At 35.8% G+C, this 18795-nt stretch overlaps 3 protein-coding genes across 3 annotated transcripts; all 3 read left to right on the forward strand.

The window, feature by feature from the left end:
* Positions 1-428: 428 nt before the first annotated feature.
* On the forward strand, positions 429-1728 carry Prx5 (Peroxiredoxin 5). Its single transcript, XM_076518768.1, has 4 exons — positions 429-680; positions 787-921; positions 1069-1200; positions 1403-1728. Exons 1-4 carry the CDS (start codon positions 579-581, stop codon positions 1592-1594), a joined length of 561 nt encoding a protein of 186 aa, XP_076374883.1. The 5' UTR covers positions 429-578; the 3' UTR covers positions 1595-1728.
* A 344-nt stretch (positions 1729-2072) lies between these two features.
* On the forward strand, positions 2073-9134 carry SMC1 (structural maintenance of chromosomes 1). Its single transcript, XM_033470494.2, has 20 exons — positions 2073-2420; positions 2498-2618; positions 2932-3031; positions 3125-3303; positions 3395-3533; positions 3622-4086; positions 4170-4598; positions 4690-4901; positions 4996-5164; positions 5246-5368; positions 5449-5580; positions 5659-5724; positions 5805-5962; positions 6067-6164; positions 6305-6609; positions 6730-6978; positions 7062-7241; positions 7319-7497; positions 7586-7763; positions 7844-9134. Exons 1-20 carry the CDS (start codon positions 2309-2311, stop codon positions 7910-7912), a joined length of 3663 nt encoding a protein of 1220 aa, XP_033326385.1. The 5' UTR covers positions 2073-2308; the 3' UTR covers positions 7913-9134.
* Positions 9135-10507: 1373 nt separating this feature from the next.
* Positions 10508-18526, forward strand: LOC117220630 (uncharacterized). The gene is made up of 27 exons (XM_033470803.2): positions 10508-10800; positions 11808-11864; positions 11989-12051; positions 12116-12159; positions 12240-12305; positions 12377-12490; positions 12580-12700; positions 12772-12896; positions 12993-13199; positions 13269-13367; positions 13426-13534; positions 13598-13785; positions 13860-14076; positions 14166-14254; positions 14384-14545; positions 14634-14795; positions 14867-15064; positions 15145-15289; positions 15360-15620; positions 15688-15821; positions 15893-16162; positions 16245-16460; positions 16536-16625; positions 16697-17297; positions 17378-17550; positions 17627-17848; positions 17934-18526. The coding sequence occupies exons 1-27, from the start codon at positions 10593-10595 to the stop codon at positions 18078-18080; spliced, it is 4488 nt and encodes a 1495-aa protein (XP_033326694.2). The 5' UTR covers positions 10508-10592; the 3' UTR covers positions 18081-18526.
* Positions 18527-18795: the final 269 nt, after the last annotated feature.

The raw sequence follows: 18795 nt of genomic DNA on the forward strand, positions 1-18795 counted from the left end.
TTACAAAGATATAGTTCATTATAAAGGCTATAAAGTATATTAAATACTCTATTCCTACTAGCTATCCTATCAACTGTCGGTAATGTGGAACATGATAGCAATAGTAATGGGTTCTCAACATTACAAAATATCAAATTTGAAAAACACATTTATTACTATATTTATTTCCACATCTTGTGTATGGCTCTATGCATCATATTCATGTCTGTATTATAGACTTGTGTTATAGCGAAACAGAAATCTAAGTTGACTTGACAAATCCATTTACGATTAAATGATTTTCTCTCCTTGACAGTAGTATAAAATAATAAGTGTAAGGCGAGATAATTGTCGTGTCAATAATGATCTTCCAGAATTTTACTACGCCAATAAAAATAGTGTAAAAAGAATGAATAATCTGTACAGAATAAAAGATTATATTTATGTAATGAGTCGGAAAGGTTGCGCAATATGGTCTGTTCATCACGCCGGTTGACGATAGCCGGTTGAACAAACAGGATTCAGTGAAATTCATTTTGTTAAAAATAGTTGATTATTTGATATCAATAGTGGTTCACGTTGTCGTCCTTCATAAACAAATGAACCAGTTCATAAACAGAGCAATCCTCGTCAGCGAACGTTCATCGCTTAGTTCTCTTGTAAAGGGATTTCGTACATCTGCCCAAAACATGGTTATCGCTGTGAGTTCTGTGTACAAAGTTTATTCGAAATTTAATTAATTTTTTATTAATAGAAATTTAAACATATTAAGATAAATTGCGTTAATACACGTTTTTATATATTAAGATCGGTGACAAACTTCCTACAATTGACCTTTTTGAAGATTCACCAGCTAACAAGGTAAATCTTGCAAAAATTGCTTCTGGGAAAAAAATTGTAGTTTTCGCAGTACCGGGGGCTTTTACACCAGGATGTTCGAAGGTAATTTGTATTTTTACCTGCATTTTCTGATAATATTTAAATACATTAATGTCTACAATTCATGATGTAACAAATAAATATTATTCTCCAGAAAATCATAAGTTTAATAACTTATAAAAATATTTTATAATCTGTTTATCATTTTAGACCCATCTTCCAGGGTATATACAAAAAGCTGGAGAATTGAAAAATAAAGGTGTTTCAGAAATCTTTTGTATAGCAGTTAATGATCCTTTTGTTATGGCTGCTTGGGGTAAAGAACATGGAGCAAATGGCAAGGTACTTTACTATAAAATTCTTTACAACAAAGATTATCTTAAAATTCATTTAAAAAAATATTTGAGAAAGAAATATTTTTTCCACCATTATATGTACGCTTTGAAATGACGTAACTACGTCCTAAGGAATTTTTTCATGAAATAGTAAATGTAGAATCTGTTATAAATAACGCTATATATACATTATACATTCATTCCATTAGGTAAGAATGTTGGCAGACCCTGCAGGTGAATTTTCAGATGCAATAGGGATGTCTGTAGATCTACCTGTATTGGGTGGAAAACGAAGCAAAAGATATTCTATGCTCCTTGATGATGGGCTGATTAAAGAATTAAATGTTGAACCAGATAACACAGGACTTACCTGTTCTCTAGCTGATAAGATGAAAGTATAAGAAGTACATATATCAAATGTTGTGTAGTAGGTTCACCAAAAAAAATTATTATGGTCTAATACCTTAACTTAACAAATATGTTATGTTTTTGTCACATATTAATAAAATAAATAAAACACAACTTACAATTACAATGTATTTTATTAAATATCGCTTATCATAAGATAAAAACAACATAAAATGTTTATTCATATACATTAGTAGTTTATAAAAACGCACGCAATTATACAATTTTTTTTTGAAACATTAGATAATATTGTTATTTCGTAAGAAAATGCTTTAGTGAAATATAATTTCTCAATTTGGATTTAACGCACAAAATATTTCAAAGTATGTTATGAGTAAAAATTATAAAATCTCTTCGCGCCCAACTATTTAAGAACAGATACGCTCCTGCTCGGAACAAGATCGACCAATGAAAGTCCTTGCTTATTGTTTATACCAGGTGTCATTTTGTTAATATTTATAAAATGGACGACATTTATATATACGTAACGCAATATAATTCATAAAATGCTAGGAATGTTACATATTTATGAAAATTGAGAAATGTCACAACTATTTAACACGTTTATGTGACCAATTTCAGAGTGTACATTCAAGAGACCAATTGTTGATATGTATGTATATCGTGCTTGTTTGTGTTGAAAACTTTATGGCGGCAATTATGCCATTTTGGTGTTACGTGTGAAATTTTTTTTATTGTCTTGAAAAATGCCGGCGTTTTTAAAGCATATCGAAGTAGAAAACTTTAAGTCGTACAAGGGAAAGCTTATTATCGGTCCTTTGAAATCATTTACCGCTGTTATTGGACCAAATGGATCTGGTAGGTTATGTTTTTGATTGTGGCAAGACCTCTTAGTTTTCAACAGAAGACACTTTGTACGTATTCTTATATTACAGGAAAATCCAATTTTATGGATGCAATTAGTTTTGTGATGGGAGAGAAAACAAGTAGTTTACGTGTAAAACGTTTTAGTGAACTTATTCATGGAGCATCAATAGGAATGCCAGTGGCTCGCAGGTACATCTGAATCTGTATACCAAAATGTAGACTTGTATAAGACTGAAACAATCCAGTTATTATGTATATATAATACAATAATACAGGTTCACCTATATATCCTAATAAACAAGCAAATTATCAAAAAATTATTCAGTACATTATAAGTCCTGCTAGATGTCAAACAGGTTTTGTTTGAAACATATTTTAATAGAACAAAGAAGTACCCAACTAAATTTAGATGACATGATTAAATAATTCATCTTATATATACTAATACAGCAAGAACTATATGTCAATAATTGATTGTTGAACATATCTTTTTAAATTGTAGTGCGTCTGTAACTGCTGTGTTCGAACTTGAAGATGGCAGCGAAAAAAGTTTTATTCGTTCTGTACAAGGATCTTCGTCTGAGCATAGAATAAATAACAATGTTGGTATACATTTTTATATAATTATAATATTATGCTTTCTTTTGTAATTTTGAGGAAGAACCTTCTACATAATTTTTGGATTTATTATATAGGTTGTTACTAGTCAAGTATATTTGAACGAGTTAGAACATCTTGGCATTAATGTGAAAGCAAAGAATTTTCTCGTATTCCAAGGAGCTGTTGAGTCAATAGCCATGAAAAATCCGAAAGAACGTACCGCACTTTTTGAAGAGATTAGCAATTCTGGCGCACTGAAAGCAGAATATGAAAGGTATACAAAATTTTATGTTAGAGTAAAATTAGAGAATAATAAGTAATATAATGTGTATGTTTCTCATATTATGTTTTTATATACGTTATAGGTTGAGGACAGAAATGTTGAAAGCAGAAGAGGAAACACAGTTCTCATATCAGAAAAAGAAGGGGATCGCCGCTGAAAGAAAAGAGGCAAAACTGGAGAAAGAAGAAGCCGAGAAATATCAACGTTTGAAGGAAGAATATGTAAACAACCAATTTTTTTGTTACTTACAGTTTTTTGAGAAATGATAAACATAATATTTTTCTAATGTCGTTGCTTTTTCCATTTTAGATAGAAAAGCAAGTTGAATTGCAATTGTTTCGTTTATTTCATAATGAGAAAAATACAGAGAGTTTAGAAGTATCGCAGAAGAAAAAGCAACACGAGATAGAAAAAATAGAAAAGAAAAGAGAAAAGGCAGAAGAACTATTAAAAGAAAAAAAGAGGGATTCTGGGAAGTTGGGAAGGGATCTCGCTAAAATTGAACAGGACATTAGAGAAGTAGAAGTGGATATAACCAAGAAAAGACCTACGTTTATCAAAGCAAAAGAACGCGTTGCGCACATGCAGAAGAAAGTAGAGTCAGCACGGAAATCATTGGCGCAAGCTCGTATCGCAGATGAAGCTCATAAGAAAGATATACATGAACTTCAGGAGGAGTTACGTCAAGTAGAAGAAGCTAAAGCAGCCTATGAAGCAAGCATTGCTGGGCAATCACAATTGCAGGGCAGAGATGTACAACTTGAAGACGAACAGGTATAAATTTAAATCAAGCTTAATTGATAAAATAATGAAAAGAATAAACGCAACGCTTATAATAATTATAAAATTAATTCAAGGTTAAGGAGTATAATCGTTTAAAAGAGGAAGCAGGCAAACAATCAGCAAGATATTTGCAACTTCTTGATTCTATCAATCGTGAACAAAAATCAGATCAGGACAGACTTGATAATGAAGGCCGGAAGAAAACTGAGATAGAGAATAAACACAAACAGAAAGGTCATATGCGAGATGAAGCTCTCAAGAGGGTAGAAAAATTAGAAGAACATATTAGAACCTCAGAAGCGGCTTTGGAGGATCAGAAAAAGTTAAGAGCTGATTTACAGTCAGATGTTGGTATTTCCAAAGATAAAATCCAGAACCTTCAGCGTGAGTTAGAGAGCATATCTGAACAGTTAGGCGACGCGAAGGTTGATAAGCATGAAGTGTCAAGAACTAAGAAGAAAACAGAAATTGTTGAAAATTTTAAACGTCTTTTCCCTGGAGTGGTAAGAACTACCTTATATTAAGTTCTTATAATAATGTTCAGCACCAATTTATAGTTACTTTATTTTAATTATAATTATTACTGCTCCTTAGTATGATCGTATGTATAATATGTGCGAACCTATTCATAAGAGATACAATGTTGCAATTACTAAAGTTCTTGGCAAATATATGGAGGCGATTGTTGTTGATACTGAGAAAACGGCTAGACAGTGCATTCAATACCTTAAAGAACAGTATCTTGAACCAGAAACATTTCTTCCTCTCGATTATATTCAAGCAAAACCATTGAAAGAGAGACTTAGGTACGTATCTGAAATAATTTAGGTTGTTTATTTGCAAGCTTTGGTTTATAAATAATAAAATCATAATATGTATCCAATGATGTGTTGCTTTCAGAAATATTCAAGAACCTAAGAATGTAAAATTGTTGTATGATGTCTTACATTTTTCTCCAAAGGATATTGACAGGGCAGTGTTGTTTGCTACAAATAATGCTCTCGTGTGTGAAACGCCTGAAGATGCAAACAAAGTAGCTTATGAAATGGATAAGAAAGCAAGATATGATGTATGAACATTACTTATTTATTTATTCAAAATACAAGTCTAATTAGAGATATCTATGTATATATATTTTTTACACTTACAGTGTGTAGCATTAGATGGAACGTTTTATCAAAAAGCTGGAATTATATCTGGGGGTAGTTTGGATCTTGCGAAGAAAGCGAAACGGTGGGATGAGAAACAAATGTCCCAATTGAAAGCACAGAAGGCATGACACTTTAATTTTATGTAGATATAATTTATCTTTCACTTGGAATTAGGGTATAACATGTTGCAAACAATTTACAGGAGAAATTAACAGAAGAATTACGCGAGTCTTTGAAAAAATCTCGAAAAGAGTCTGAATTGAACACAGTTGAATCGCAAATACGTGGATTAGAAACGCGATTAAAGTACAGCAAAAATGATTTGGTTGAAACCGTATGTAAAATAATATATAATATTATATAATTTTATTTTACTGTTCTATCAAATATTTAAATATTATATTCATTACAGCAAAAACAAATTTCAGCACTTGAGGGGGAATTAGAGAGTCTTCAAAATGAATTGAACCTGTTTGGTGTAAGTGTAAATACATTTATTGTGTATTCATTCAAGCTTTACAGACTCAGTAATTGCAGTTGTTTAATTTGTATATATAGCCGACAATAACTGCTATTGAGAAAACGATGGCCGAAAGAGACCAAGAAATACAAAATATTAAAGAGAAAATGAATAATGTCGAAGATGACGTATTTGCCAGTTTTTGTGAACAAATCGGTGTGTCTAATATTCGTCAGTACGAAGAAAGAGAGCTACGGTGTGTATTATTTCTAATAATTTAATAAAAAGAATTATACAATTTTGTAGACAGAAAATTGAAACAATTTATGAGGAACTGTAATCGTTATTATTGAATTGTAGATCGCAACAAGAAAGAGCAAAGAAGAGAATGGAATTTGAAAATCAATGTAACCGCATATACAATCAATTAGATTTTGAAAAGCAACGCGACACGGAAAGTAAGTAATTTCTGTACAAAATTCATAAAACTATATCATATAGTTTACTAAGCCTGAAAAACTTCTTGATTGTTCAGTAAATATTTTTCATACAATAAAAAAAAAGAGTTTTTAATTTAGTCATGCTTCATTTTTATTAGGCAATGTTTTACGTTGGGAACGCGCGGTTCAAGATGCAGAGGACAAACTTGAAAGTGCAAGGCAGGTTGAATCCAATCAAAAAATTGAGATAGATCATGATGAGACTCGAATGGAACAATTGAAATCAGAACGGAACGTAAAGAAAATGGAGGTTGATCAGAAGGACGATGAAATTGGTAAAGCGAGACGTGAGGTTGGCGCAATTGCGAAAGACATACAAGCTGCTCAAAAACAGTTGAATGGTATTGAAGCGAAAATTGAGCAGAAGAAAGCTGAACGTCACGCTGTATTAATGCAATGCAAGGTATGTGTGTCGAGGAATAAAACAAATGTACATCTTTACCATTCCATAATTATGTAAATTATTTATTATTAGCTGTGTAAATTTTAAGAAAATGTTAATGTCAGTAATAATAATATTTAGATGGAGGACATTGCAATCCCAATGCTCCATGGAAATATGGAGGACATTGCCAATGAAACGAGTGTATCTAACAGTACAGAAAGCACTATTGGGGAACGGGAAAAGCGAATCACTGTAGATTATGGTCTTTTGCCGGAAAATTTGAAGGACGTGGATGAAGATGACATCAAGAAAACCAGCGATAAATTAACAAAGGCAATTAATGATTTGCAAGGTACCATTCAGCGACTTCAGGCTCCCAATATGAAGGTAACAAGCAGCTTCATAATTCATTAGAAACAAAAATTAAGGGCTCATATAGAGATAAAAAAAAATATTTATGGCGTTTTCAGGCGATACAAAAATTATATCTTGCTAAGGAAAAGTTACAAGAAACAAACGAAGAATTTGAACAGTCTCGGAAAAAGGCGAAGAAAGCGAAAACACAATTCGAAAGAATAAAGAAAGAGAGACATGATAGATTTATGGCATGCTTTGAGCATGTGGCTAACGAAATCGATCCGATTTATAAGGTTACTTCCTGTCAAAAATTCGTATTATCTCTGTCTATTTATATATAAATAATATTTGGAAATTCTTGGTATTCTAGAGTTTAGCAAAAAATCAATCTGCCCAAGCATTTCTTGGCCCAGAAAATCCAGAAGAACCATATTTGGATGGTATTAATTATAATTGCGTCGCACCAGGAAAACGATTCCAGCCAATGTCTAATTTGTCTGGAGGAGAGAAAACAGTTGCCGCATTGGCTCTGTTGTTTGCAATTCATAGGTGATTTTATATGTACAATTATTAATTATTTTTAAAGCATAAGTCATATCGAGGTTTTGAATTATAACTAATTATACCTTGCTTACAGTTTTCAACCAGCACCATTTTTTGTATTGGATGAGATTGATGCTGCATTGGACAACACTAATATAGGAAAAGTTGCAAGTTATATACGTGATAAGACAAGCTCCTTACAAACAATTGTTATATCTTTGAAGGAAGAATTTTATTCCCATGCTGATGCGTTGATTGGTATTTGCCCTGATGTAAGTACAGGTTTATGTATATTTTACAATTTTTAGCATACAATCATTATTAATATTATCAAATTTGTCTTAATTTTCAGGTTGGCGAATGCTTACAAAGTAAAGTATTAACACTCGATCTATCTGTATGTCCCACGCACATTAATTAATGAATATATTATAGTTTTAATATTTATATATTTCAATATTAATTGTTACAATTGCTTCTTCTTTTGTATTGTAATTTTTAATTTACAAAAAAAGACAGTAGGTGTTATGGGTAATATCGAAATAGATAATAACAAGTTTTCATAAATTGTTTGCTGAAATTATTCACCAAAAATCAATGATCAAACAAGATATACTTGTGAAGTAATATATTTAATTTCTATCGTGTTTTATTTCTAATCTATTCACTTTACATAGATTTTTGTTGTGAACAAATGCATATTAACTTGATTCTATTTTATGTTAATTACCAATAGTAGATGATTTGACGGAATTCTTAATTTCTAACCCACAATGAAAAAGTTGCCTTTTGGCATTGTGTAAAGGAAATTGTAGTTCTACAATAAATTATTAATATAAACAAAAAAATAAATCAAAATATTTTTAAGTATGTCAAATATAGGATTATTATGATTGTTACACACTACAAATGTGCACTTATTGTTCATGGAGACTCTTGGCGTGCATAACTTTTCCACTTTTCTCGAGTACGCAATTAACTTCGTAGATAGAAACATGAAAAAATCGATTAACTTTTGTACTTGTATGAAAGCGACGATAAAAGGATGATGATTAATAAAACAACAATTATTAAACAGAACAAGAATGATTATTCAAATATAATATCTCATTAATTTTTTATTTTTCTATCAAACTCGTTCAGTTTTTCAAAAATATTCATCCAACAAATTAATTTTTACAGATTTCCAGATTTCTTTCAAATCATACTTTTCAAAAAGTCAGTTCTTTCATTTCCTTTTTATTTAAAAAAAAAAAAATCGCCTTGCGGAATTCATTTTCAATAAAGCTTACACAATTTGTAGATAATAAATGACAAATCATTTTTCTTCCTTGCAAAAATTGTCAAAGCTACACTATGTTTCCTAACTGCATGCGATCCCTTAATTTGCACTGCAGTCGAGAATAAACTGATGCAACGACCACTTCGCGATCTGTGTGTGTATCTCTCGTTAAAATATACTTGAAAACTTATCGCAATAATCTTGAAAAAAAAACGTCCCTCAAAAAGGTGGTATACATATATGTATAATGACAACGTCTATTGTTAAGTACGCATGTATATAATGGAGTTAACAAGTTCTGTTTGCGTTCTCTGTAATACAAAATATAAGAAACAATAATAACATGTAATTATTTAGGTCACACATTGTCTCCGTATTCGTCTGTATGCTCTTGTTTAATTTTCCCCATACTGCATATAGAAAAATTTCTCTCGCACAGGCTGAAGATTTAACAGAAATTGACGGTGTTTTTATTTCATTTCTGCCAGAAGAAAATGTTCCCTCATTCTTCTTTTTATGAAATGATCTGTGATTATAAGTATCTAATCCATAGCAGAGTCATAATGTCAGCTCGAAACACCTGCGATGCACACCACCCTGCATCTACTCCAAGTTAACGAATTTTCGAGGCCGAAGAGATTGTTTAAAAGTAATAAAGAAGCAACATAGTATGCTGGCCCAGTTACACTATTAGAAATAGTGGCAGCTCTGATTTATAGTTGGTTCTAACGAAGCCAGAGACGCGGGTCAATGTAGCCTATTACGGTTAACGCTTTGTAAAGTAAGTCGCACTCCGGGAATGCGGCCAAAATGATGATTGTCATTTAATAAACTTATTAAGAGGAAACGACGCATCTGTGTATCGAGAATAGTCTCCTAGAAGTAGCTGATAAAAATGAAGGAAGACACACGATCTGGGTCGATGTACCATTTGCGTATTCCGTGAATTGGATTTGCAGTTGAAGCTGCAACATTGAGTAACTGTTACAATTTTTTTCAGCGACTGCATGCGATAAATTATTGTACAACCTATCTAAAAACCAAGTTATCAATTGCATCTTTAACAGCTAAATTTTTTCAATATGCAACTTGATCGAAAGTCGAACATTTTCTCAAATATTCCATTGATTATATTTATCGATTCTTCTTTATTATTTAATTTATACTGACTTAGATATTTATGGGATTACTCGACGCCATTTTACCGGCCGGTGTCAAGTTTCCTGAGCGAATAACACTTGTTTCTGCTTGTTAAAATGATCAATGCAACTTGTACACACTATGCACTTGTACAAATAATTAACTCAATCTTCCTGACACAAATATATTTAATTTTCATTCTGATAAAGTAGCATTCAAAGTTACAGATCATGATCTATCTTATTTCTCAAAAATTCGAATCATATAGTCACTATGTCCAAGAACTATAGCAATTAAAAGTCACATGATTATTAAGAAGCAACGCCTATCAATCTACATATGAAAATACTATCAGTCACGGAAATGGCTTTTGGCTTGATAGCTTTTGCAAGAGATCTATTCGAGTCAGCATGGCGAAGAGGGAGGCGTCGAACGATCGTTTAGAAAATAGGAAAAATCGCGACGGAGAAAACGCGTTGAAAAGAAAGGGATCAAAGGGAAGGGATAGGGGATCGAACCTCCAGGCAGTGGGAGGATTGCATCTACATCGTAAAACGGAGGATGATGACCTCCCTTGAGTTACAAAGCATCTGCTAAATAGATGATACACCAGTTGTCATAGGTCTAGTTGCCCTCAGCTTCAGATGAAGACGAGTTCTCTCTAGGATCACACCGCCGGATGTGGTCGCCACGGTTCTCCATGGGGCGGAAGGCCCTTCAGCTGGCTACTGCGGTCGTTGTCTTCCAAGTTCTTCTGCTCCACGTCGACTGCATCAGGACTAAGCTCAGAAAGCAGCGCTCGAAGCCGGTGCAAGCTCAACAACCTGTCAACGGGCATTACGACTACGCGTACTATGATAACTATGACGAGTACGAAGATACAAACGGTGAGTTTTGCTAAAAATTCATCACTAATACGTGGGTCTTCAAGTGGAAGAAAAATTGTCTTCGTTGTTTTTGAAACACAAGCCAAGTACCGATTTATACCATTCTTTAGTTATTTTGACAAATTGAAAGTAACGTATCGGTGTTCTTATATTCTTCGAATCGTTTATTATTTTACTGTCTTCAATTTTACTAATTTTTATTTTAAATATGAGAAGATCTTTTCTTCGCAGATATTTGAGCCCAATCTATGAGTATTTGGAGTAGAATAGTTAATAGTTCCTATATCACATTATTCTCAATGGTCTGATATGAATTAAGGTACAATAATTAATGTTCTTTGGAATAAAAGGATCGTTTTAAGAATTTCTGTGTTTGCCTTATATCTGTCTCTAAGTAATGGATTCAAACTCTTCGATCTAAAATCTTGCTTCAAAAATTCTTGTTCGTCTTGTCTGCACGACTTTAAATGATAAAATTATTATTTGATTAGGTATTTCACATAAATAAACGTCAAAGTCACAATTTTATAGATAACGAATTTAAAAATCATGCTCGCAGTGTTTGCGAAAGAGAGAAGCTATGAATAAGAGAAATCATGACATATTTAGAAAATGAAGAACTCATTGCATGAAGAATTTTTAATGCTATGTATGTTGTTTTAATGCTATGAATTTTTAATGCTATGTTGTACTAAATGCAGAACAATTAAAGAAAGGATTAATAATGAACGTAACTAACACCGGAAGTCTTGAATCGGATGCTCTGTTTGGCACTTCGTCTAATGCAATTAATCAATTGCGTTAATTGATAAAAATGAACAATTGACGTTTTTATTGTAGCCTATTAACTGATAGGTACGCGCACCAATAATAAACGCGCGTTCATGCTTTCCGGTTTGATTTTCTTATAAATTCTAATTATTGTATTTACTGTTGCCGATCTGTGTTCAAACTTTACGAACTTATGCATAATTACGAAGCATTTATTTTTACATTTTTGTGTTTAGGCACTGCACCGATATCTACTTCATTACCTACCACTGCATTCAATCCTACCAGCTTGGGTGAGTTTTCAGCTCCGGGATTTCAAACAAATTTTCAGCTAAAATAGAAGTCACTGCACAAGTTCTGTTCATAAATTTCTCGCCTGTAAATATTTAACAATTTTTATTGTTGATCTGTATGTAGGCAGAGAGGAAGCTTTGCCTACAGATACATCGGTTCCAACAACAACTCGTTATTTTCGTCAAGGTATATCAGATTATATTAATAAACGTGTTTGTAAACTTCTAAATTTTTATTCTTCTTTCTGCAGGATATCCAGATGAGATTAATGCGACTTCAGACAGAGATAACCTGGTGAGATTTCAATTAAAAAAACAACAAAATAATGAAATGTTCTAATGAGCGATATTTATAGTAAAATATTGTTTTGTTAGCCGTCAACAGAAATCATACCAGGCGAAAGTGGTCTGATAAATTCAGTTGCCGTGCCTGAACTCAGGGTAAATTATTCAATATACGCATTGTTAACAATTCTAGAAACAACCATTTTTTAATTGTACGTGCCAATTAGGGCGAACCAGGTCGGCCAGGAGACGCCGGTCGTCCAGGCGACGTTGGATATCCTGGACAACCCGGAACACCAGGAATTCCAGGTCCTCCAGGACCGCCTGGGTCTGTACCTGATGTAAGTATCTGTTAAATAATTGACATGCAAAGTCCTCCATCAAGTGTACCAACTTTGATATGAAGATTAATATTGTTGCACTAATATAGGTGTCAATGTACTATCAACAATTGGCTTTGTCCCAAGGAAGTGAAGATAAAGGGCCTACAGGATTAGCATCACCTTATATACAAACTCAAATGGGCCCTGTTGGTCCACGTGGTCCACCAGGTATTCCTTTATTCCTTATTTGGAAATAATTGGTGAACATGGATTCACTAATAACTTTATACTTGAATTAGGTCCACCTGGACTATCAGGTCCGCAAGGCTTTCAAGGTGTACGAGGTGAGCCTGGAGAACCTGGAGCTGCTGGTCCTGCAGGTGCACCAGGCCCCCGAGGACTACCTGGTCTGCCTGGGAAAGATGTATGTACAAGACATTTCTCATGAAAATATTTTTAATTATGGTGCATAATTATTTGTTGCTCACGCATGGTCTTCCTCTAAAAACCTCTCGGTTAGGGAAACACTGGAGAAGATGGAGAATCCGGTCCTCCAGGATCACCTGGTCCAGTTGGTCCAAGAGGTCTTCCAGGATTGTCCGGGCTTCCAGGAATTAAAGGACATCGCGGTTTTCCCGGGTTAGATGGAGCAAAAGGGGAGCAAGGTGTACAAGGAGAGAAAGGCTCTCTGGGAGCACCTGGACCAATGGGTATAATGGGCCCAGTGGTAAGTATTTTGAAATTTAATTAACTTGTCAAAATTAGAATAGAAAAACATATTCGGTATTTTTAACAGGGCCCTGCTGGTCCACGTGGTGAACGGGGTAGAGAAGGTCCACCAGGACCTCCAGGAATTAGAGGAGTAGATGGAATCCCAGGTCCTCCAGGACAGCCTGTAAGTTGAATTCGGATTAGTGTCATCTTCAGAGATTTTTTTCGTAAACTCCTTATAGGGTGCGGTAGGTAAATCTGGTCCACCTGGTTATCCTGGTAGTCCTGGTATGAAAGGGGATCAAGGAGCTCAAGGGCCAAAGGGAAGTCAAGGTTTACAAGGTCCACGAGGTACGTATTCTATTTTCATTCGTATTTTTCTTCTGAAGGACTTTATGACCTTAAATTGTACAGGAGAAACGGGCCGCCCAGGACAACCCGGTGAATCAGGTCCTCAAGGGCCACAGGGGAAAGACGGAATTCCTGGAGAAAAAGGAAGTACTGGATCACCAGGACTAGTAGGCACGCCTGGTTTTCCTGGAGCTCGTGGTCAACCTGGAATACCTGGAAATCCTGGTACCCCTGGAATGAAAGGAATGCCCGTGAGTTCTTCTACGCTAAAATCTAAACAAATCTAATTACATCAGCTAAAATTAGGTGCTCCTTTAATTTTTAGGGACTTCCAGGTGAAAGAGGATTTAGAGGAGACAGTGGATCGAAAGGTGACGCAGGTGCTCAAGGTCCGCGAGGCTTACCTGGTTCTCCTGGAAATGAAGGCAAAAGGGGAAAACGGGGAATGCGTGGACCCAGCGGTTCCATGGGACCTCCTGGAGAACGTGGAAATCCTGGGGTACCAGGACCTCCTGGAATTGATGGACCTATGGGGCCAAAAGGTGAAACCTCTTTTAAATATTGAAGTTTTACAGTAATATAATTATTCAACAACTAGTCAGAGATAATAAGGTTACTGTGAATTGATTAGGTCAATCTGGAGACCGTGGGTTAGTTGGACCACCTGGACCAAAGGGTGGTATAGGAGATCCTGGACGTCCTGGACCAGCAGGATTGCAGGTTCTATGTCAAAGCAAATATTACTATCTTTATGAATATTATTATCCATGATAAATTCATAAAATAACGTCATATGTGATATCTTGTACACAATTTGTAACATTAAATAAAATGAAAAAAACATTGCAGGGTACACGAGGTACAATGGGTCGCCCTGGTGCCCCTGGAAAACCAGGTAATCCAGGAGATAGAGGAATTCAAGGTGCCGATGGAAAACCCGGTGAACAAGGCCCACCTGGTATACAAGGTATGCCTGGACTGATAGGTCCTACAGGTGAAAAAGGATACCCGGTACGGAAAATTCTGGTATTTTATTTAGAATGTAGAGAAACCTTTTTTTGCAAAAGGTGAAAAACTTTTTTATACGTTTTTGCAAAAGGGTGAACCAGGTAAGGCTGGAGAACCAGGAAATCCTGGACCACCGGGTCCTAGAGGTGACACAGGTAAGGAAGGAGCTACAGGTTCGCAAGGCTCACCAGGCCCATCAGGAGCAGATGGTGAACGAGGTCCTCCAGGTGCTCCTGGTGCTAGAGGTTTCCAAGTACGTTTTAAATATGGATTTCGCGTGCAAAATAAATAGTGAGATTTCTTAAAATAATTTGATATAATTAGGGTTTTCCAGGAGCAGGTGGTAACCCAGGTACACCGGGTAAAGATGGAGAACCAGGTGTACAGGGACCACCGGGTCCAGCTGGTGCATCTGGTAATAGAGGTGAACGTGGATTTCCTGGTGAGAGGGGACAAGCTGGTGTACCAGGACTGCCTGGACAGAAAGGAGAACGGGGAACGCAAGGACTTGATGGACCTTTGGTAAGCTCTTCCTCAAATTACTCCAAATTACACTAAACTGAGTGCTTAAAGATATTATTTCTGAGATGTGGAATCTTTAGGGATTTCCAGGAGAAAAGGGAGATAGAGGAAATCCTGGTCTTCCAGGGTTGATAGGCATACCGGGATTGAGGGGTATTCCAGGAGAATCAGGTCCAAAAGGAGAAAGAGGATCCACTGGTCCATTTGGACCCGAAGGACCACCAGGTTATATTATAAAAAATAAATTCATTTTTTATAGATATTATATACTAAAGAGTGGAATATTTGTTTCCAGGACGAATTGGAGAACGTGGACCACAGGGTTTAGTAGGTCCAACAGGTCCACCAGGGGAACCAGCTGAACGAGGCGACCCTGGTTCACCTGGTTCACCGGGAGAAGTCGGTGCTCCTGGTGCTCCGGGAGAAAGAGGACCGCAAGGAGTGCAGGGATCGCCAGGATTTCCAGGACCTCAAGGACTTATTGGTTTACCAGGATTGAAAGGCGACCGGGGTTATCCGGGTTCGAAAGGAGATCAAGGAAACTCTGGCCTTCCAGGTAATACTGATGGCATTAAGCTTGTTAGGATTAATGATTAGCTCGACATCTGTCTTCTTGTATGCAGGTACCCCTGGTGAAACTGGGCCAATGGGCTTGACTGGATTGACGGGAGCTAAAGGAGTGAGGGGTGAACCAGGTCTTAGAGGAGAACCTGGTGCTATGGGACAACCTGGAATACCGGGAGCAGTTGGCGCAGCAGTGGGTTTTAACTTACCGTTAGCTTCTTTTTATAAATATTAGATATATTACATAGTCCAAAACATTTTCAGGGTCCACCTGGCCCAAGTGGACCATCTGGCTCTCCTGGACTACAAGGTATCAAGGGTGCAGCTGGAGAAACAGGACGTACTGGAAGTACTGGACCAACTGGATTCCCGGGATTACCTGGAGCGGATGGAACCAAGGGCGAAAGTGGATCTGAAGGACCTGCAGGTGCACCTGGCTCACAAGGCCCACAAGGTACTCCTGGCGAAAGAGGTATACCAGGGTTTGCAGGACCACCTGGGCCAGTCGGTGCTCGTGGATTACGAGGTCCATCTGTGAGTTAGCTACAAATTATCCACTTACTTACTAACGAACTTGGAGGAAGGTTTAAAAAACATTAACTATACATTACGATAGGGTGAGACTGGAGCACCTGGAAAACCGGGGTCAGAAGGTCCACAAGGACCTCCTGGCTTAATCGGACCAATAGGTCCAACTGGACCAACTGGAGAAGTAGGACCAGAAGGTCCCATTGGTAAACCGGGAATTCCTGGATTATCCGGCCGTCCTGGAGACAAAGGGCCACCTGGTATTGCTGGACCAACAGGATTACCAGGTCCACCAGGTTTACAGGTAAGATAATAGAATTTTGCTCACAATTCTTTGAGACGGTGCGTTCCTTAAGACTAGTGTCCTCTCCTTAATTAGGGACAACCTGGTCAAGCAGGGCCTGCAGGAGCAGCTGGAGAAAGAGGCCCAAAAGGGGAAGCTGGACCGCAGGGTGTAGAAGGACAACAAGTTAGTTTAATAACTTATTATAATGTATTTTATTGTTTTATGGTAATATTTATAATTTTCTTTTATTTTAGGGGCTCAGAGGAAAACCTGGACCCATAGGATTAGAAGGACCAAAGGGTGATCGCGGAGAAGAGGGCCTGAAAGGTTCCAAAGGACACAGAGGATTTACTGGTCTGCAAGGTTTACCTGGATCTATTGGCCCAGCAGGAGAAAAGGGACCTCCCGGTCCTCCAGGTGTACCTGGCAAGGATGGAGAATCTGGCATTAGAGGTAGTCCAGGAAGAGACGGTAGTCCTGGACTAATTGGATTATCTGGTAATCCTGGTCCGAAAGGACCTCCCGGTGACGAGGGTCGTCATGGACCACCAGGTTTGCCTGGTCCTCCAGGACCCCCAGGTCCACCGGGTGAAGTTGGATTAGGATATGATGCTGCCTCCTTAGCTGCTCTTTTATCACAAGGTCAAACTAAAGGTCCAGACCCACTATTAGGCGATGAACCACCTAGAATATTTAGTAAAGATATATCAGAAGAAGAAAGACGACAACTCATATTAAAAGCATACAAACATTTAAGTTCATCTTTCAAGAAGTTTGTTAAACCAGATGGTGAAAAGAATTCTCCAGCTAAGACATGTAGGGATCTTTACGTTGCCTATCCAGATAAACCTTCAGGTTTGTTCTAATATTAGATAGTTATTTCCTCTTATTATATCAATGAAGCCTTCATTATGTTATCAAAATTATGATTCTAGGAGAGTATTGGATAGACCCAAATGAAGGTGATGCTAGAGATGCAATTTTAGTGTATTGTGATGCTAAAAGACGTGCAACATGTTTACTGCCAAACCCAGTACGTTCCCCAGAAATTACATACATCACTGATCAAGTTGAAACTTGGTTAAGTGACATTGAAAATGGAATGAAGGTTTGTGAAGCACATATATTTTGTACATTAAGTTATACAACATTCTACCTTTTAAAATTGATTATTCTTTGTATAGATTACTTATAAAACAGACAGTAATCAAGTTGGGTTCCTACAATTATTATCAAAGAGTGCATCTCAAAATATAACATACCACTGTAAAAATAGTGTAGCGTACTTCGATTCTGAACGAAAAACATACAGAAAGGGTATGAAACTATTATCATGGAATGATGCTGAATTAACACCACGTGGAAATCAACGCCTCAAATATGAAATGATAATGGATGATTGTAAGGTATGTCTTCAAATACTTAATAAGTTTTAAATCTTCGTTTATACTATATGGGATCATATTAAATGTGTATTACCATTTGTTGCAGCTACGTAGCGAAGAATGGGGCAAAACTATAATCTCATATGAAACTGATAAACCTATAAGGTTGCCGATAATAGATATTGCTCTAAGGGACATTGGGAAACCTGAGCAAAGTTTCTATGTTGAAATTGGGGCTGCTTGTTATGAGTAACAAAATGTATTAAGTACTGTGACATTTTCATTGAAACAACTTTTTTATATTTCAATATACGCTGCTCAAAAGATGTAACTCTTTAAATTCAGGCATGTGGTCTATTATCTTGAAATAGTACTACTGCTACTGCCTACAACAAGAGTTTTATTGTAATCGTAAAATTTAAGATATTTATGCATCATATTTAATACATTTTTTACACTAAAACTGTTATATCATTACTACCTTGCACACAACAAGTAATATTATGAAATAGTGTAACTTAAATGTAAATGTATGTAAGAAATATGATATGCGGTGTAAATACCCAAGTTTGTAAATCCTACTAATATTAAGGATAGTAATTCTACTTATAATTATAGCGCCATAATTTAAATGTATCTATCATGTTACATTTAAATTAATACATTTATTAAAAATAAATATAATAATTTTTTCACGCATTATAATACAAGTATTTTAATATACCAAGTTTCATTATTAACAGGATATCAATTCAAGAATAATATAACAACTCTTTTATATTATCAAAAATGCGAGACATGAATTCGTCTTTTTTTAAAGGAATTTGGAGATAATTAAAAAGTAAAATTTGGAAAATAGCGCCACATTACACGTAGTGGTAAAACGTCGAAACTAGTAGGCAAAATTACCAACAATTGATTTTGGCGAACAGTTTCAGCGTTTTGCCGCTACTCGTAATGGCGTTATT

Source organism: Megalopta genalis, chromosome 2 (genome assembly GCF_051020955.1).
Source record: "Megalopta genalis isolate 19385.01 chromosome 2, iyMegGena1_principal, whole genome shotgun sequence".
Lineage (NCBI taxonomy): Eukaryota > Metazoa > Arthropoda > Insecta > Hymenoptera > Halictidae > Megalopta > Megalopta genalis.